A 21,558-nucleotide genomic window follows, 5' to 3' on the forward strand; every position below is an offset into this window, starting at 1 on the left:
GGTAGCCCCAGGGGGTGCACGATCTGCCCCATATCTTCCCAGTCAGGCATCCCCAGCTTGGGGCAGGATACTCTGGTTTAAATGGGTAATTTTGACTTTCGCTTCATTCACCTAAACCCTCCACACGGTTCTCCTCCGCACATCCTCCTCCCACCAGGTTTCTCCTTAGACGGGTGTGCTCCTGTGTGAGACCAGGGGAGGAAGAGCGAGCCAGGAAGGGACGCGGTTGGAGTCGCTAGAGGGAGGTGTGGGACCGGCGAGGAGGGGGCTTCGCGAGGGAGGGGGTGCTGGCGGAGGGAGCGGTGGGAGGAGGCGCTGAGGGTGGAGACGGAGGCCCGGGGACGGTCGACGAGGCTTCGCCGGAGCCCAGCGCTCTTTCTCTCGCCGCACGGGCTCCCAGCCTCTGAGGCTTGTGGGGACCGTGAGGACGCCGAGGTGCCCGGCGCCGCCAGCGCCGCCGCTGCTCGCTGGAGGGAGCTGCCCCGGGTGCGCACGCTCGGCCGAGCCCCGGCGCGCCCCGCGCCCGCGCCTGCTGACAGCTGCAGCTGGGCTCCCGCTGTCCGCTCCGGGCTCCGCGGCCTCAGCCCCTCTGCACTCCTCCTCCACCCGCTCGGACTCCCTCCCCTCCACCCTTGCCCCTGGTGCGGATCATTTCGCAACTGCTCGCTTGTCGCCCCGTGCCCGACTGTTTTTCCCTTTCCCGGCCCCTTCTTGAGTACTTTGCCCCCTACATTTGGGGAGAGGGGCTAGAAAGAGGACAGGAGAAGCGTCCAGAGAAGAAGGAAGCGAGGCCAACAGGCGGAGGAGGATCGGCGGACTGTGGGGAGGAGACCCCACGCCACCCTTTCTGGTCATCTCCCCTCCCGCCCCGCCCCTGCGCACACTCCCTCGCGGGTGAGCTACTTTGGGACGAGGAAAGTGAGGGCGGCCCTGGGTGACAGCGCCGCGGGGCCAGTCCCGGGGAAGCTGCGCGTCTGCTCGCCTATCGTCCGTCGCGCTCCCAGCCAGGGCACAGCCCGGACCGAGGATGGCATCGACCACCACCTGCACCAGGTTCACTGACGAGTATCAGCTTTTCGAGGAGCTCGGAAAGTAAGCGCCTTTGCCCGGCATCGCACGTCCCCTTTCCAGCAGAGGGCGGGTCGCGTTGCCCCCGACCCATCGGCCTCCGGCGTGGGCTAGGGAGTTGAGGAGATCCGAAGAGAGGGCGGAGGGCCCCTGGTTTGTCACTCCGGGAAAGGTGCTCTTAGTAAGGAAAGGTGACAGGGAAGGGGACCAACCTCCTACCCCGACGGTGGCCCATTGCTACAATCCCTAGCCCACCTTTTCCCGCCCCCCACCCTCTTGCAGGGAGAGACTTAGTGAATTTACGGTCTCTGCAGTTGTAGCTGTCATCCCGAGAAGTGTGCGTGCGTGTGTGTGCGCGCGCGTGTCTGTGTTTGGAGAGGAAACAAGAACCTATGTAAAATGTAACATATATCACGTTTTCTGTAAATAGAGATGCCTCCTGGTTAGCCGCTTGTCAGCGGTCTGACCCACGTACGAAGGAGCGCTCACGGCCACAGACGGTGCCATATTTATTGATGCCGAAAGTTCAACTTGGCTTGATGTAGAGTCTGTTTCGCATCCAGTAGTTCTGTCCAGGAAAAGGGCCACCCAACAACCCAACCCCCTGCCCTATATCCGCTGTTATTCTTTGCACTAGATTACTTGCTCACCATCATTCTTCCTAGGATTTACGTGTGCATCTTTGCGTTCTCTGGGAGATTTATTTATACAGGCAGCGGAAAAGCCCTCTGGAGACTGGAAGAGCGCTTCCCAAGGGTAGCCTAGCTTGTATAAACGACCTCCTACGCTTAACTGGCAGAACTACTTGGAAATGTTAAGGAAGAGGACAGAATACCTACTGAGGATCTGTGCAAAGGAACCTAGGGGCAGAGCCATGAATGTTGATTTATGTAGCATCAAACCCAGACCCAATTCCTCTATCGCTAGTTTCCACTTTTATGAAAGGGGTGAGTTTAGGTACGGTTAAATTGAAGGAAATGAGTATTTTTAAGTGTCGTCAAAATCATCTTTATATATTGTCTGCTGTTAAAACATGGAGAATATGTCGGAAGAGCAGCTTAATTCAACCCTCTCCCCTCCCCCAGACTAAAACAGGACATGGAGAAATCACCATACCAGGATTTGTTAAACCCCACCAATGTGCTCAAGATTTATATTTTAATGAAAATAATCACCATATTTACTTACTTGGAGTCACATTAATTTTTTTCCCTACCCAAATAAATAGACAGCAGATTTTTGCTGCTCCTCCTCAGCTCTGTTCTTTGCAAGGTTTTCTCAGAGCATTTGGTGCTGTGAGTGTGAATTGTAAAATGTTTTCAAATTTCATGTGCAAACAAGAGCGGTCATAATTGGCAGTTCCTTTCATTTTGTTGATTAGTAATGTGTGCTTCCAGCTAAATAAAATTGATTTTATTCCTTAACATTAAAAAGGTGTGGGTTTCCAGGAAGAGTTGGTCATTTTCTGAATATTGCTGTATTACATTGATATTTAACAATCCACCCACATCAGTAAAAATGCTCAGGTTTTGTAAATTTTTAATAGAATAGCAAATCGGATTATATTGATGACCTGCTAATTATTGGTTTTCAGGGGGGCATTCTCAGTGGTGAGAAGATGTATGAAAATCCCTACTGGACAAGAGTATGCTGCCAAAATTATCAACACCAAAAAGCTGTCTGCTAGGGGTGGGTATTTTCAATCACATATATATGTTGATTTTTGTATTTGTCTTGTTGATTGTTGATTTTCTTGTAAGTAAATATGTCATGTAGTTATAATTGAATTTTAGATGTAGGTATCTTATTACATATTGACATTATTCTTTCCTGAATGCTTCTTGGTACTTACAGTTTAAAACTAAATGACCAAATATAATTGTTATTATTTAATAAATTATTAAAATTCTGTGTGATGAGCAATAACATAATCACTATTTTGTAAAGCAAATAAATGTCAATAAGTGCATTTTCCTTTTAACTGTAGTGTAAAAGAAGTTTTAGAAGGATCCTAGAATGGAAAAATATGTCTTACAACTGTCATAATTCCCTTTTGCTTTTGAGAGGAAAAATAGGTCATAGCTCAGTTGAATCATATATTTCAACTGTAGTTACACTTGAACTTAATTCATCAAGGTATATTTAACAGTAATGGTTTCAGGAGAAAAAATTATGATTGCTATATTCTAAGAAGTTCAGTTTGATTTTGATGTTTCTGTGTGTAGTTTAGATTTTTATGTGATCTTCTGCCTTAAGATTCACATGGGATCATTTAATGTATTTTACACATGCAGTTTACAGTCACAGAGATAATTTTATGATCATAAAATAGCTGTTGACATAAGCAGAAAACTTGGAGGAATCTCACTGCATTCTTTTTATTTTGTTGAACTCTTGGAAAAGTACTTACACTGAAATGTTAGGCATTCCAATTATTGTGGGCACGTGTCTGAGGCATTTCCATGGGAATTTATAGTTTGATGAAATTAAAATGAAATTAAAATGAACAAAATACTATAGTGTAAGCCCATCTCAGTGTTCTGGTTTATTTTAAGTAAGAGAGAGAAGAAATTCCATTAGTTTTCCACATTTAACATGCCTTTCCAAAAGTGCTTTTTACTAGTGTCCTGGGATCATTGCCTTTAACCTGTGCTATACTCTTTTTTTAAATTTATTTATTGCAAATTCTGCTTTTAATATGTACATTATTCATTTGAATGGGATTTTGTTGTAATTTCCTTCATCTGATTTTAGTATGCTTCTGAGGCAGATCTATATGCTAAAGTAACCAGCATCATAGACTCATGGTATGAAAACTAATGAGAAGATGTTATGCTAATTATGTTCGCCCCTTAGAGTCTATCCCATAGTAAGGGTTTAACAATGAGAAGTTGCTAAACTATGAATACCATTTTAGAAAAAAAAAAAAAAGAATAAAATTGAGTAGATTTTGTTCAGTGATTACATTATTTCTTCTGGTGTGTAGTATTGTAGTATTTCGACAATGGTGGAGGTATCACGTCTTTTGGGGTCATTATAACATCTATTCTAAATCTTGGGGCTGGGGAGATAGCTCAGTCGGTAGAGTGCTTGCCTCGTAAGCGCAAGGCCCTGGGTTCGATCCCCAGCACCCAAAAAAAAAAAAAAAAGAAGCTAAATCTTTTGGTTGCTTTAAATTTTTTCTCAAAACAATTCAGCATAGTGCTTCACTTTTACTAAACTTTTACTAACTTCCTTGATTAGAATCATCCCTCTTCATCTACACCAATTCATAATCCTTTATCAGAATGACAAATACCCTTGTCCCTGTTTACATATGTTTCACTCTCTTCAGTTTCCAATCTATGGAAGATAAGTCTTAACTAGCATGATTAGCCTGATGGAATTTCTTCTCCCTGCCACTTTGCCAGTGTCCCTTGCTGTTCTCATACTGTGCTTCAAAAAATCACCTACACCCAAAGCCTTCTTGCCCTTTCTGGATTTAATGACTCCAGTTATCCACTACATGTTGAAAAAGTAGCTAGAGTGAAGAGTTAAAAAAAAAAAAAATTCATCTTGTTCTTCCTCTGCATTTTTTTTTTTTTTCTTGTGACTTTGGGCAAGTTTCTTAACCTACTTTGTGTTAACCTGCCTAAGAATGAGCAAGTAAAGAATGTCATCAGCACTGGGCCCAAATGCTCTGGGTTGTATTCTGATTCCCATACTTATTAGCCACGTGGTCTTCGGCATTTTGCCCTCTTTTCTCTAAGCTTCAGTTTTTGTCTTTTTTTAATCTATAAAATGGGGTAATAAGAGAACCCTTCTTTATAGGGTTTTGTGTGCAGTGAATGAATTATTACAGTATAGAACAATAGCACCTGCCACATTATATGCATTCAGTGAATATTAACTACTACTGTACTCTAATAGGATTTTTCCAATGATCAAATTAGATTACTTCTATGAAAGAATTGGATCATTATAAATATAGTGGCAGGTTTGATTTAGCTGTGAGAGCCCAGTTTAATGTTGGCTCTGTTGCTTGGTGTGTCACTTTGTTTCAGTCACTTACCTTTTTTCAATCTCAGGTTCTTCTTCAGTAAAATTGGAAAACATCCATGGGGTCTCATGAAGTGTTTTGAGGATTCAGTGAATTTTGTGAGAATCACTTTTTCAATTGCACAATGCTATGCCAATTTTACCTATTGTAATTTTGTAAAAAATGCAGTACTTTTCCTATAAAATGCTCAACAACTTTATTTGATGTGATCACACAGTTAGAGCTGATTATAGAATATTTGCACTTTGTAATGTATACATTTCATTAACATACCCACATATTAAAATAACCCACATAAACTCTTAAAGGAAAATACTATATTTTCATTTTTTTTGATAAAATATTCAAAACATGCAACTCAAGAACAAAGAAGGGACCCAGTACAAAGTGACTGGAATAAAATATAGTTATTAAATGATCTGTAAAGGAGTTAAGTATTTAGTTTACCCCTAAGAACAAGCTAAGACTGAACATTAAGAAATCTGTAAATTAATGTATTGGGAGCACATGCTTTAAAATGCAAGTTCTTTTTTAATAACATTCCTTTCAGAAAATATGTGATCTGAAAGAGTCTGCAGAAAATTTTTTAAAATGACAAACACATTCAAAGTCAATTGTAGAATGAAGTGCAAAATGGCATGGTTTTTTTTTTTTTTTTTTTTTTAAGGTACTGATTTTGGGAAGGTACATTGGAAAATTTTGTGGAACATGGAATTTTTTGTGCCATATTTTGTTTGCATTAGTTCAAATTCTATGCCTTTGTAAATTCAAACCTTAGTCCTATTTGTTTTAAAGACCAGAAAGGTTTTCTATCTCAATTAACTTTTTTTAAATATAACATTATAATTGAAAAAGAAAGGGCCATTTGTCAATAAGTCCAAGACTATAAGAATTGCAAAAATTTGGCTACATTCCTGCACAAATTTGCACATCCACCTTTACTGTCACCCAGGCATTTTTCTGTGCCTAGGTTCTAATAAATCTCTAGCAGACAGTTTCAGTTGCATTTCCTCTCAGCTGTTAGTCACACACACCATATTTGGGAGACTCAGTGTCCATTGAAGAATTTCTTTCCCTTTGCATTGGTATGAACATGCACAGAACATCCATTAATAGTATTACTAAGCAGGTAGGTTAACTGTACTTTTCATAACTTGGCCTCTTTTTTTTTTAAAACAGAATAGTGTAGAATATCTTAAACATCTGATATTTTAAATGTAATTTCTGTTTTCTGAAAAGTTTTTTTTTTTTTGGCCAGGAAGAGGGCACTCTTAAAAAATGGTGAATAGTGATAGAATTTTCCCCATATTTTCTCCATAAGAATTAGAAATTATATAATTTTGATCCCAGCAGTTTAGGTGAGTGCTTAACAAATGCTAATTTACTTTGCTGTTTCGATATTCTGTTTGCATGTGTTCAGAGCAATGAACTGTTTTCATATTACATAAAGTTCATGGAGGGTTGTAATTGCAGTTCAGAATCCAGTGGATTGATTGGTTCTAATGGCAGTTGTCTAGAAATATTCTGTGACATTTTATTTATTTTATTTCTATTTATTTTGCATTTTAAAGCCTTCTGGTGGTAATAATGACTTCCTGACCTTCATCTTCCAGTGTACTTTTTGATCCTTGGAAACCACTTATTATTACATAGTCTAACCTGCCACAGGATACTGTTTTTATAAAATATAATAAATTACAATATAAACTTGAGAGAATGTATGCTATTATAAATGTATTTTATTTCCACCCCACTGCTAAAGTTTTATAGAAATATAAAACTCCTTTTTAACTTTAGCAGTGGGGTGGAAATATTTATATTTCTATAAAGCTTCATAATACAGTTGTTATTTCATTTTTTTCTTTTACTAGTTCTAATAATTTCTAAATTGGTAATGTTAGTAGAACATGATGAATCAGAACTATGAAACTACTTGACCATGTATGCAAAATCAGTGTTGATGTGTGTGTGTATATATAATCCCTAAGTAATCTTTTTTTGGTGTTTTAATAGGGATGTCAAAAACTAACTCTGGCTGCGTTTTGTTGTTGCTGTTGCGTTTTGTTTTTTTTATTCCACACAATCAAGACCTTACTATACTTTCTCAACTTTGTGGTTACTTATCTTGAATTGGAAGTAAAATTGAGACTATACAAATCAATCAAGGTTCTGATAATACATTATTGATTTGGCAGTTTGGAACTAATTGAAGAAATCAATTTTGAAGGTTTCTCAACTAGAGTGTTTTTGGAAAAAAATTGTCATTTTATTTTCATACATGTCTCTACAACTCTTCAATTTATTGGACCCAGAAGTGGTATGTTTTATCCTTATTTTGCATCCTTTAGTTATGTTTAGTTACACTTACGTCTTACATAGGCCTTTATTTCTTTTGGTGAATGAGATATAGATATTCAAAACTGGTTTGAAGATAAAAATAATAAGGGTGTACCCACATTTCCAGGAAATAATAGAAACCCTTTCTTGATTCCAACATCATTAAATAAGGTAAACTTAACAACAACTCTGTTGTAAGGTTCCTCACACTGATATGAATGACTGGTGTCCACCTTTGTCTGACTGGTGATATGAGAGCAAACCCTCCATGAACTTTGATTGTTAGTACAGTTTGATTAGAGCTTTTCACTTCCATTGAAATACTGAATCAATTCAATGTAGAATTTACAATTTAGTAGTATATCACCTTTAGTGGGTCTTTTTAATGTTAATAATCTTGAATTCTGGAAATCAAGTACTGGGATTTTCTTGGGCATTTAACTTATTTTGTTGACTAGATTCTAACTTATTTTTAAAGTCTTTTCTTTGTGCTGACACCATGGCTCATTCACAGTGCCTCTAGGAATAGGTTAATATATTTCTTTCTACCCTGTCCTTCCCCACTTTTAAGGGTATACTGTGTTGTATAGTGCTTTTATAAATTACTGGCAACTAATTAATGGTGTTTACCTAGGGAATTGTGTTAAAGATTTTTAATTATTTATTCATTATGTTTGTATTTAAGGTTTTAAGTTACAACAATAGCATTTAAAAACTGTATCATAATACATTAAATGGAGTATTAGCAATATCTTAACTCTAAATCACTTTGATAATGGTAACATAGTTCATATCACTTTATAGATTGTTAAACACAGTCATATTACTTATTTTATGTGTTTATTGAATAAATATTGAACTATTATGATGGGGAGAATCTTAGGAAAATAAAGATTATACAAACAAATGTAAGAGAAGACATAAATTGAGTTATAAGTATAACATGAATAAAGTACTGTGAGTTTTCAAAAGAAAAAAGATTACTTCTGCCTAGGGGAAAAAAAAAAGGATTTCATATGGTATAGATTTAAAGAAATGTTGAAAGCGGGACTCAAGTGCCTCACCCCCACCCCCACATGCAAAAGGCTAAATTGCTAGGCACTTTGGTGCACACCTGTAATCCCAGTGACTCAGGATGCTGAGGCAGGAGGATTGAGAGTTCAAACTCAGCCTCAGCAACTTTAATTATATATATATGTGTGTGTGTGTGTGTGTAAAAGGTCAGGTGACATAGCTTGGTGGTTAAGCGCACCTGGGTTCTGTCCCTGGTACCAAAAAAAAAAAAAAAAAAAAGGCTAAATAAACAATTTGGAGAAAATGGCTTATTGGATTATATGAAAATGACATTTTATTCATACAGTAGATATATTGCAATTATCAGCATGCAGTTTTTATAATAAAATTAATTAATTTAATTTTGCCTTGTTGGGGATCAAACCCAGGATCTTGCACATGGTAGGCAAGTGCTCTGCTACTGAGCTACACCTGAGGACCTCAGAATAAAATTATTTTAAGTGAAGTAAGGCATTTTTTAGATGACAAAAGTCCTTTGATTGCAGTTAAGATGTACAGAACAACTTTTCTTAAGATGAAATCATAGACCTTCATCTGCCATAACCTCTTGCTCTAGAACTGGAAAACTAGTAGGTTTCGAGAGGGATTTGTATGTTGTTTGTAAATCTCTTAACTTTAATTGTAATTGTATAGAATTACAGAACAATAACACCATTGAGTTTTATTTTATTTTTTTTAGTTATACAACTCATCTGGTACTAAAATCTCCTTTTACCTCCTTAGAACTTTATCATCCTCCAAATCAATAATGCCACTGTCATCAATAATAATAGAAAAATAGAAATGGTGACAGCATTATGTAAAGAATGCCTTCTAAGTGACTTCAGGTGTGTATTTACAAGAGACAGTTATATTTTATTTGCACGTTGCAGCCCCTTAGATCAAGAATATTATCTCAGTTTTTAAGAAGAGGAAACTGAGGCTCTTATTTAAGTTCTCAAAATTAGTTAAGTAGTAGAGTCTGAATTTCAACCCATTTTTCTCTGGCTCCCAAAACTATCTTCTTCCATGATCACATCCCATAAATTGCTATTATATAGAACTTAACCTGTATTTATTCACTGTGTGTGCTTGACTGATCTTACTAGGCTGCAGAGTCCTTCATAAAAAGGACTGTCTTGTACACCTTTACATTTCCATTGCAAGGAGGGAATTGAATATTACTTCTATAAAACACATGTAAAGTTCCAACTGGTGAGAGAAGATAGCATTTCAATTGCTTTAGTAACATAAGATCAGATTGAGGCTTCAGATAGCCTCCACATGTATAATCGAGAAGGAAAATAATGAATTCGTTATTGAAATGATTACAGAAGAGGTAAGTGTTTTGGTAAACTCACTTCATTAATGGGTTAAAATTATCTCACTATACAATAAAGTTTCTAGGTTTACTTTAAAATGATTCACCTGCCACTACTTCTGAAAAACCCAGCTCTTTAACCAAGGCCCAGAGAAACCTACTCAGAAAGCCATTCTGCTCCTTTGGTTTATCTCGTTTAACCAGTGAATGGAAGACAATTTTTTGTTCTTTCTTGAACAACACTATTGAATGTGTTAAATTCATACAAATATAACAACAGAAAGAAAACCCAAATTATCAGTTTCCATATTTATTAGAAAAATAACTCTTAGGTGTCACAAGTAGTACAGAGGTACACAAATGAAATGTTGTGATATAATATTAATGGACACTTAAGCCTAAGATTCTCTACTTTTTTGATTGACCACATAGGGATTTTGAAACTTTTATTACATACAATTTGATATATATATATATATATATATATATATAATTCTAAAACAATAATCAAGCAACCAGTAAACCTTCGCTCAACTAGGATATTTCCTTTTATTTTTGAGGTACCTGTGTGCGTCTCGCAGATCCCTATCCTTTGTCTCCTTCCAAGAGTTAATCACCACCCCCTCAATTTCTCCACACCCTGGGTTTTTTTTTTTTTTTTTTTGATTAACTGACAGATCTTAGTTGATCAATAGAAAAATCTATGCACTCTTTATCTAGGAAAACTTTCTTTTATTTTATGTATAAATTCATGGAATAAAATGCATTACTTCTAATGGATCAGTATATCATTTTGCCCTCTCTTTTAAGGTCGAGGGAAAGCTTAAATCTGGAATTTTTTAATAACAAGAAACTATTTTCTTTCTATGTCTTTTTAAATAAATTTCACTAATTATGGGTATATATACATTGAAATAAGTAAAAATAACATAAAAGTAACATTAAATGTAAATATTGTAAGTAAAATTTTATCAAATTTTTTTGGGGGAGGTACTGTGATTGAACTCTGGGGCACTTGACCACTGAGCCACATCCACAGCCCTATTTTCTATTTTATTTAGAGACAGGGTCTCACTGAGTTGCTTAGCACCTCACTTTTGCTAAGGCTGGCTTATTAAAAAAATTGTTTATTCTAATTTGTTATACATGACAGCAGAAGGCATTTTGATTCATTGTACACAAATGGAGTACAAATCTTCATTTCTCTGGTTGTAAATGATGTAGAGTCACACCATCTGTGTAATCATACATGTACATAGGGTAATGATGTCTGTCTCATTCCACCATTTTTCATACCCCTTTCCCTCTCATTTCCCGCTACATAGTCTAAAATTCCTCCATTCTTTTCTCATCCCCCCATTATATATCATCATCCACTAATCAGGGAAAACATTCGACCTTTGACTTTTGGGGATTGGCTTATCTCACTTAGCATGATGTTCTTCAACTCCATCTATTTACCTGCAAATGTGAGACTGACTTTGAACTCAAGATCCTCCTGCCTCAGCTCCCAAGCTGCTGGGATTACAGGCATGTACCTCTGTGCCAGGCTCAAATTTTTATCCTATCTGATAAAGAAGTTGTGGAGAGTTAGGAGGTGCCACTTTATGCTATTAGTATTTAAATTATAATTTATATTTTGATGAGGAAATACATATTTGGAACCAATCTTTTGCTGAGGTATATTCATTAGTAATACAACTTCAAACTCTGCATATCCCAAGTGGACTCACAAACTTCCTCCTTCTGTAAATGTTTCTACATTTCATAATTTTCCTAGATTTTCAAGAAAGCATACTTGATTTTTTTCCCTTACCTCATCTCAACACAGTTTTCCATCTCTGTTTTTCAGCATCCATCCCTTCTTGCTTCCCTTCTCCCCTTCTTGCTTCAACTGTTTTAAGTGGTTTCCTAAACAGGCTGACAGTTGTCACATTTTTTTTACATTTATTCAGTTCATCTTTAGAACTTTTAGCACCATCCTGCTTGGCATCTTGATAAGTTCTAGGAACCCAGAAGTGAAAGACAGCAATTCCATCTTCAAGAATTTCCTGGATTCTCTCTTCAAGTATTTAGAGTGGAAGTCAGCCTGGCAAATACTGTGGAGCTTGTCAGGACTGTAATGGAGGTATGCCCTGGGTCTTGCGAGAGCATGTAGGTATGGGCTCAGGGAGATTGTATTACAGGAATTTCCTGGAAAGACTGATGTATGAGGTTGTGTTTTGAATAGGTTAAGTGAGAAGGGAGCAATGGTTGTCTAGGCAAAGTAAGCAGCATATTCAGAGGAAGGGAGAAAGTTCCTTTTCCACCTTCCCAATGGAACGTGAGTACCTCTAGTAGTGTTATGAAGCCATCTCTAACTTCATTTCCTAGTCTTCCTATTTCCAGGCAGAAGTGACTTTTTTTTTTTTTTTTAATCCTCTGCCTTCTAAATAACTCTTTCCAGTTTCTTATGGAGCTATCACATTTCTCCTATTTTGCAATTATATATGTTGTATCTTTTAGTTACATATGTTGCAGTTATATAAGGTATCTTGTGGGCATTCTTTTTTCCTTGTGTGTGTGTGTGTGTGTGTGTGTGTGTGCACGCGCGCGTGTGCACTGTTGGTAGTGGTAATTGACTCCAGGAACCCAGGGGTGCTCTATCACTGAGCACTGAGATACTCAGCCTTAGCCCTTTTTATTCTTATTTTTAAATTCATTTTGAGACAGGGTCTTACTAGGTGGCCCAGGCTGGCTACAGACTTCCAATACTTTTGCTTTAGTTTCTTGAGTCAATAGGATTATAGTCATGCACCATTGAACCCAGTTTGTAGACATTTCTTAACTTTTCTTTGACTCTGCCTGGCACAATAATTGTAATATTTCAAATGCTTGCAAATGTTGCATGAGTGGACAAGTGAATAAGTGAATGAATTCAAAGATTCTGTCTCTTGAAATAGACATTCCTCAAAAAGAGACTGATGACAGGTTAAGTAAATGAAAATTGAGCTGAGTCCTCATGTCAGATGGCATATGCTGGCTTCAATTAATTTGTACTTTACAAACTCTTTTGTAAGTTCCCTGATGACAAATTCTGTTTTGTTGGAAAGAGTTTTGTAGTGTAAGACTAAAATTAAATTTTGAGGAATTAATTTTTAAATTTTAATTTTAATTAAATGAAAAATGCTTACTCACCATGTCCTAATCTCTCTGCTAGGTACTGGATAAATAAAGCCATAAAGATAAGGTCCTTCCTCTCAAGGTGAACAGATGCAGAGTCAGCTAAATTACTGTACACGTTGATGAGTGTCACAATGAAAGGTGTACTGAGTCCTGAGGCATAAGGAGATAACTGTTGAGTTGATGAAAGGTTAGGGACACTTCTTGGAAGAACTGATATCTGCACTAGGTTTTGAAAATAACCAGTTTTAAATTTAGAGATAGATGAAAAAGAAATTATTATGAAAAAATATTCATGAGAAATAAGCAAATTGGAAAGTGCCCAGGGAGTGGACCAGATAGAAGCACTTTCTAACCCTTGCTGATCCACTTACCACGTGCAGTATCATGGATGCATGTAAGAACTGATGAAAGGAAATGGAACTTTTTTCTTACATGGAATTATTAAGTGAGGCAAGATCTGTTGGTAGTAATGCAATGAATCCTGGGATTTTACATCACTGAGTAATTTAGGGATGAACAGCTGATTAAAGAGAACTAACTAACTTCTTAACAACCTCTCATTTTTTAAAAAATTAGCCTCAGAACAAAATACACACAAAAAAAGTAAGAATGACTAAGTGGAAAATAAAAGACTAATGGTTAATTAGAGTGACCATTATTATAAAAGTATCCCAGATAATCTGATTTGCCTTTATAAACCAGAAAAGCAAATTTCTGCTGTTGCAATATTGACTTAATGGCTATTTTAAAATATGTTTTAGACTTCTTAAATAAAAGTAAGATGTTTAAAAATGATACTGACATTTAACTGCCTCAGTGCCTGTGTCTAGAATAGTGCCTGATACCTTTCAGATATTTACTGATTAGATGGAGGAATAAATTACTGCTAAGCTGAATTATCTTATGATGTACAGATAAATGTTTAGAGACCCAGAACTTTTAGCATTTACCCAAATGTTGCCTTTGTCCTTTAATTTTTAAAGAAAAGCTAAAAAGTACATTGTCAGAGTAATTCAATAATTTAATTTTTAACTTAACATAACCTTGTGGTTGGAAAATAGTCACTTCTTTATTCACATCACTTAAATAATGGAAAAATCTTTTATTCACTTAGTAGATAACTTCAGTTTAAATATCAATCCCTCTAGCTAGTCTCAACAATGCCAATTTTTGCATTTTGAAATGATCTTAGCAAAAAAATATTTAATATGTAAGATCTCCTCATTTTTAATTAGCATTAAGTTCTGCATATTTGTAGTTTAAAGGAAAAAAGAGCATTACTCATTATAAATACATAATTTGTAGTTTAATTTTTAATTTTAATTTTTTAAGTGAAAGTAGGAGCTTTGGGAGCAGAGAAGAAAGCCTTTTATTGCCTTAAAAAATAGGGACTCAAAATCGGTAGAGTTATTAGAAAGTAAGTTGGGAAAATTCTAATTTCTGACCACAAGGAGAATTTGAGGGTCAAAGTGTACTCCTGTTCACTGAATGTAGATCTCTTGATATCTTGCCATTTTTTTTTTTATTCTAGTAGAATTAAAGAAAAAAAAAAGACTGTCAAGGCGAACTATTTGCCTTCTATAAATAGGATCGAGGCCTACTTTTCCTGAATTCTGGAAATTAGTGTTGGAAAAAAGCTTTCTTTGGGTTAACTTTGCCTCTTCCTCTCTATACATCTGTACAATCAAGAAAATACAAAACAAAATTTAAATGATAAATTTATTCAAGTCTTTTTAAAAGAAAAAAATCCATATGCCTTATATTAGCATAGAACCAGTTACTGGGTTGCCAGCATATCCTCCACTTAGTGCTAATAATCATAATGTCTATAATCTGTCAGTGACAAAATAAAAAGATGGCACTAAAGCATGAATAGGGATGGCTGAATATCACTGAGGTAGTCTATCTTTTAAAATAATAATGGTTTTTAAATGGAATTAATATTTGCTGATCTTTTACAAACTAAAACAATTATTTTATTTAGGGGGCTTTAAGGTATATTTTGAAATAATCCAAACCAAGTAAACCTAAATTTAGAAACACCAGTATTAGAAATATACAGTGAACACACACAAGGTCAGTTTTAAAAATAGCACTTAGCTTTGAGAGTATAATTTCTCCTTCACCCGGCATGTAAATGATTTATTCACACTGTCTATAATAAGCTTAGTGGAAAAAGGGATGGAGGAAGTGAGAAATAAGTCTCTGAGAAATTCTTGTAGTTCACACTACTGCTTATTTAGCATTTTTCATTCAAGAATCTGAAGAGATTCCCTAGTTGGGTCCCACAGTACTTCTGGAGCGTGGGTGAGGGACACTCAGGGATTCCTGTGCCTGCTGCCATACAGCCTGCCATCCCGGGTAGCATGTTGCAGCTGTTTCATAGAGCATGTCGCATTCCTTCCTGTGCCTAGGAGCAGAGGAGGCACATTACCCAGCTGAGGAGATGGCACAGGGATTAGGGGAACAGGAGTGAATCATCTGGACCAGAATTTGTCTCGGCTTGTGGGTCAGTAATTGTATTCCTATAAAAATGTTCTTTTTTATATTCTACTTTTTACCAAGAAAATAAGCTCTGCCTATTATGTACCTATGAGAGCTTAACATTTAATAGGAATATGAGAGCCTATATCTATTATTGATGAGAAAAGAAAGCAGGGTTAGCATCTTATCTAAAAGATATCAAAAGAGAACCATTTGTATTATTTCTTTTTTATATACATTTTTGTAGATGGACACAATACCTCTATTTATTTTTATGTGGTGCTGGGGATCGAACCCAGTGCCGCACATGTGCTAGGCAAGTGCTCCACCACTGTGCTACAACTCCAGCCCCATTTGCATTATTTTTTTCAAGAGCAATCTCTGAGTCTTGTGCAGTGACTCACACCTGTAATTCCAGCTACTAGGGAGCCTGAGGCAGGAGGACTGCAAGTTCAAAGTCAGCCTGGGTAACTTGGGGAGACCTGCCTCTAAAAAAAAAAAAAAAAAAAGGATTAGGAGAATGGGTAGTGTAGCTCAGTGGTAGAAGGCTTGCCTAGCATGGGCAAAGTCCTAAGTTGAATTTCTAATACCACACAAAACCAACAAAAGAAAATCAAGATGTTGGGGTAGAGGCTTGAAGATAATAAAATATGTTCAGTTTCCTCAAAAAAACTTATGGTTTTTGGCAAATAGTCGACACACATAGGTAATCTTAGAGGAGATAAACATGAGTACCAGAACAAAGTAATGTGAGAATTCAGTGTACATGCTGATGACAGTTTTGGAAGCATGAAAAGTAACACTGAGAAAGAAGAAGCTAAGATGGATGGACAGAGGAAAGGAGAGCAGTCTCCTGGGTACAGGAAAGCACACAGTGTTCATGGACAAACCAAAAATGCCCTTTTGGGATGGAAAATTTGTATGGAAAATCAGGAAAGAAAGGCTAAAATTAGTTGTAGATCTTTGCCAATTGAGAATGGTGTCTTAAATATATTGGAGGCACATTAAAGAGGACTTCTAAGTCCTTGCTTGGGAGAAGTGAATACATTGAATGAATTGGCATAAAGTATGAGAGACATTGAGATTCTGAAATCTTAATAGTGAGGGTTCAAGGTCGATTCGGGGAGAATTGTAATTTTAAAATAGTAAATTGAGAAATGAAAATTGAGCTGATTTTGGTGAGGGAAAACAAAATGTGTTTGAATTACAAGCAGTATATTCAGGTTGAAATATCTAAAAGAACTTTGAAATTCAGTGCAGTCCTTGAGAAAGGACCTCAGAAGGTGGTCCAGTGTGTGGCACAGGTTGCCAGCATCAGCTCAGAAGTCAGATTGCCATGGTTCAGAACCTGCCTTGACCACTTCCTAGTCCTTGTGATTTTGGGCAAACTTCCTAACCTCTCCAAGTCTTGGTTTCCTTATCTATGAAACCACAGTAGCCACTTTAACAGCTATTATTTGTGATACTTGCAGATGATAGTGAAAGCTGTGGTGGTGGATAAGATCACAGTGGAGAATATGTAGAAAGGAAGGAAAAGAAGGTTGAAGACCGTGGTGTGGAGAAATGCAGCAATTAATGGGTGAAAGGAGAAAGTAGGGTCAAGTTAAAAGAAATGGAAGGATATATATCAGAAAGGTAGGAAGAAAAATAGGGTAACAGTGCTTTGAACTGGGAAGGAGGTAAATTTCACAAAGGAGAGGGTGGCAGAGTAACGTTTAATGTTGTAGATGGGAAGAGAGAAATGAAGATCAATAAAAGACCTCAGTTTTCTATAAAGCAGATTTTCATGAGTTTTTAGGATAGAGTTATAAGAATTTAGACCAGTAATCTACTCTTTATCTTCACATCTTTGGAACCTAGGATATTTCATAAAATAAAATGTGTTTAATAAATATTTGCTGAATGGATAGAGAATAAATGACTGTTTCCAGAATTAAGGAAAAAAATGCATATAACCTGCATAGCTTACAGGAGATAGACAGACATATAATACAGGAGTAGCATCAGAGATTATCCAGGTCAAAGAAATTAACTAGGGTAAATAAAATTGAAGTTTATTTGGACAACAGGAAAAATAATAGGTAAGGTAAAAAAAAACATAGTTTGAGAAAGAAGGTGAAATATTTTGGGGCAGAGTCCTAGAAGAGGTAGGGCATGAATGGAAATGTGAGAACAGTTTGGGGAAAGACATTCTTTTTCTTAGGGCAGCAGGATGATGAGAAGATGATAACTGTGCTGAGAGGTTTCTGTGTGGAGCAGAGAACAGCAACAGTTCAGCTGAAAATAGGACCAGTGGAAGTGGTGTTGAGATGTTGAGAGTTTTGAGAGAACAGATTTGGGACAGTCTCCGGGGATTGTAGAAAGGAGTCACCCAAAAGCATTGTGTAGTGGTGTTAACTTGAATGATTTGCAGGTGCAGCTAACATGACCTTGAATTTGGCACCAAAGTGTCCAGAGAGGACTCTTGCTACTTACAACATGGCAAGGTAACTGTAGGGGATCTGGCATTTTAAAAAGATTTCAGGAGAAAGAGATTGCTCTTTATTTTTCTTTACATTATTTTTCCTTAATTCATATATCTAGTCAGTAAGTACAGAGCAGCTGCAATTTAAATTTAAGGTAGGTAATTGCAAAAGTCCTTGCTGTTGTTATTCTCTTTTGTTATTTCCAGTTTGCATCTAGCAAGAGAAATGAAGCGGGGAGATGGTTAGAAAGTAGAAAATTGATAAGATTTTTTTTTTTTCCAAGAGTAACTGCTAAAATGATATCATTTTGGAATGTTTTTACCTGAAAGCAAAGTCTGGGAGATCTTTTACAAACTGAATTAAATATTTCCCTTTCTATTTAATTTCATTCAGTTTTTCTGCATAAACAAAAGACTCTGCAGGCAACTTTTGATAGTTCAGGTTTGTGCATAAGTTTTATTAATAGTAAAGTACTCTTTATGGAGAAAATGATCATTGCATTTTGGAAATGGGCAATAAATATGAGAAAAGACAAAAGGTAGATATGAGCTGGTTCATTCTTACTGTTTTGTTATTTCTTGGACCTTGCTTACTTTCTTATCTCTCTCTTTCTAGTTCAGTAACTATGATGATAAGAACTTTTGGTTTGGTTGGTTCTACCAAAAACATTGGCATCCTTAAATAATTTTTTAAAAAGTCTGTGACCTTTTTCAGTTCACTACAAAGGCTGACTTAGCTCCCTGAGAAAAGTAGAAACACAAGGATTGTTATTGTGGTAGATGTGATTGGGATATGTTGTTTTTTAGTTTTCACAGAAAACATTTTTAATGTTCTCTATTCTATTTTCTGCCCCCATCTTTGGTATTTCTATTGATGTTTAATATTTACTGCTACTTTTCCTTCCTTCTATCAACCTATTTCTCACAATCAAAACAATCTTAAGAATTTTTGTTCTAGAATAAGAAGGTATTTTTTGTATACTTTTCCCAATTTAGCACTGCTCTTGAAGTCTATGGGAGACATGAAAGTGGCAGTAGAAATAGGATATATTATGGAAGAAAATATAAGATGCTGATTGAAAGATAGTGGTGTGAGGAAAAGTGAAGAGACATGACTTCCAGATTTATAGCTAAATTAATTTTATAATGGTGGTGCTGTAACTCAGATGGAGAAAATGAGTAGAATCAAAGTGGGATGGAAAATCGAGTCTGGTGCAATAAGTCTGAAATTCATCATCTCCCAGAGTAACTAACCCCTTACCTATTAGTAGCTATTCTACTTTCTTACCTTTCCTCTTCTCCCCCAATTCCGGGAAACTTGACATCTACTTTCTAACTCTTTAGATTTGTAGTCAGACATTTTGTAGTCTCTTGTGACAGGCCTCTTTCCCTTAGTGTAATTCTTTCAAGGTACATCCATGTTTTGGCATGTTTTAATGTTAAAAAATGTATTACCGTATGGATATATCACATTTTAAAATCCATTCTTTAGATAATGAGTAGTTGAGTTGTTTCCACTTTTTGTCTATTCTGAAAAAATGCTGCTGTGAACTTACGTGTCCAAGTTTTTTTGTGTAGATATGAGCTTTTATTTCTCTGGCATGGATACTTGGGCATGAAGAAAGTATTTTATACACACACATTCACACATTCAAAAAATATAAAGAGTTTATGATATAGGCAGTATCTTATAGTATAATACAGGAATTACTATAGTGATTACTAGCCTGATTAATTTTCATCATAATTCTTGTGCATTAAATTAATAGGGAAAAAAATTTGTAATTTAGATATTTGATGTGTGAAAAAGAAATGGAAGAGTTTCAGTACTCTTTGTGTATGAAAAAAAGAGATGTCATTATCATATGTGAAAGTCTTTATTTAATCATTATTTTAAGTTAGCTGTTCCTAGAGGTGAAAGGAACATCTATTTCATGTCAAAGAAACATCATTCCAATCTGTTATTGTATGATCTCTACTCATGTCAACTATTGCTAGAAGGAATTTAGCAGGGGGATCTTTCTTTGTCATAGATTTTTGTTATATTATTGTTGCAGATGAGTAGTTTTCATTTAATTCAATGGAAAATTCATAATATTCTTACACTATATCTGCTTCTTCTGTTCCCTCTTTGTGGGAAAGATGTCTCTTTTTGCACATTACTTGGCAGCTGTAGCAGATACTCGGTCAATTGACACTGGCATAAAGTTTGCTAAGCTTTTACTTTTGGGCTGGGAAGCTGTTTTTGGGGAGTGATGTGTCAGGGGACTGAGAAGTAGTTGCCTTTCATCTAAATCTTGAATAAGTTGGATAACCAGTGAGAAGTTTCCATCTTAGTCTTTTAAATTAGAGTGAATTTAGGATTCACTGAAAACTTAACAATGGAACACACCCCCTTTCTTTCCAGTGAAATTTGAATGTTGAATTTCAGTTGTTTTGCAGCCATTGTATTTTCTTGACTTGCCTAAGAAATCAGAACTGCTGTCTATGAAGAGCATCCATGTACTGTGGTCCTGAGTGCTATGAGCAACATAGGAATGGACAAGAAAGATGATTTTTTTAAAAGTGATATTCTTATTGCTTTTCTTTTCTTTTCTTTTTTTCTTTCTTTCTTTCTTTCTTTCTTTTTTTTTTTTTTTTTTTTTTTTTGGTACTGGGAATTAAACCAGGGGTGCTTAAACACTGAGTCACATCGCCAATTCATTTTATTTTTCATTTTGAGACAGAGTCTCACTAAGTTGCTTAGGGCCTCGCTAAGTTACTGAGGCTGCCTTTGGACTGTTATTCTTGTCTCATCCTCCTGAGTTGCTGGGATTACAGGTGTATATACCAGCATGCCTGGCTTTGAAGAGATGTTCTAATTCAAAATTAATACTTATTTTTACAAAAGTAAAAACGCTGTTTTGCACTAATGGCAGGATATTTGTGTATGTATGTATTTACAACTGTATACATTTTCAAGTGAATTAATGTTGTTTCCCACATTACATTTCCATGAGATGCTTTAGTCAATTGTAAAGGCTGTTTTAATAGCTCTTTTAAGCCTTTCAGAGTTGACTGTTGTTATGGTTTGGATATGAAGTGTCCCCCAAAAGTTCAGGTATGAGACAATGGAAGAAGAGTCTTAACCCAATCAGTGAATTAATCACCTGATGGGATTAAGGGGTGGCAAGTGAAGGCAGGTGGGGTGTGACTGGAGGAAGTGGGGCATTGGGGGTGTGCTTTTGGGGTATTTATTTGTATCTGGCCACTGGAGATTTCTCACCTTGTGAGCTGCTTCCCTGTGCCATTCTGCCTGGTGTTCTGCCTTACCTTGAGCCCCAAGGAATGGAAGCTGCTTTCCATGGACTGAGACCTCTGAAAACATGAGCCTGCAAATAAACTCCTCCTCTTCTACAATCGCTTTGTTCACTTCTTATAGTCACAGCAGCAAAAAAACTGACTAAAATAACTCTTCTCAAGAATTTTTTGGTGATAGGGAGAAATTTATCTTGGAAAAGTTTGCTGGAGTATGTAGAATAGCAGAGGTAAGGATTGCAGCTCAGTAATAGAGTGCTTGCCTCGCATGCAAGAGTCCCTGGGTTCAATCTCCAGTGGAGGGGAAAAATTGAACTAGTGAATGCCTAC

At 36.5% G+C, this 21,558-nt stretch overlaps 1 protein-coding gene across 18 annotated transcripts in view; it reads left to right on the forward strand.

Moving 5' to 3' along the window:
- Positions 1-272: 272 nt before the first annotated feature.
- Camk2d (calcium/calmodulin dependent protein kinase II delta) overlaps positions 273-21,558 on the forward strand; it is a 301,010-nt gene continuing 279,724 nt past the window's right edge. For 6 of the 18 annotated variants that reach the window (XM_047566270.1, XM_047566257.1, XM_047566269.1 and 3 more), the window contains exons 1-2: positions 275-1,092; positions 2,663-2,757. In XM_047566270.1, the coding sequence (XP_047422226.1) occupies positions 1,028-1,092; positions 2,663-2,757 (160 nt within the window). In that variant the 5' untranslated portion in view covers positions 275-1,027. Of the gene's footprint in view, positions 1,093-2,662; positions 2,758-21,558 lie in introns of all 18 variants that reach the window. The other 12 variants (XM_047566254.1, XM_047566260.1, XM_047566263.1 and 9 more) reach the window with 4 other exon arrangements.

This window comes from Sciurus carolinensis, chromosome 10 (assembly GCF_902686445.1).
Source record: "Sciurus carolinensis chromosome 10, mSciCar1.2, whole genome shotgun sequence".
In the NCBI taxonomy this organism is placed as follows: domain Eukaryota; kingdom Metazoa; phylum Chordata; class Mammalia; order Rodentia; family Sciuridae; genus Sciurus; species Sciurus carolinensis.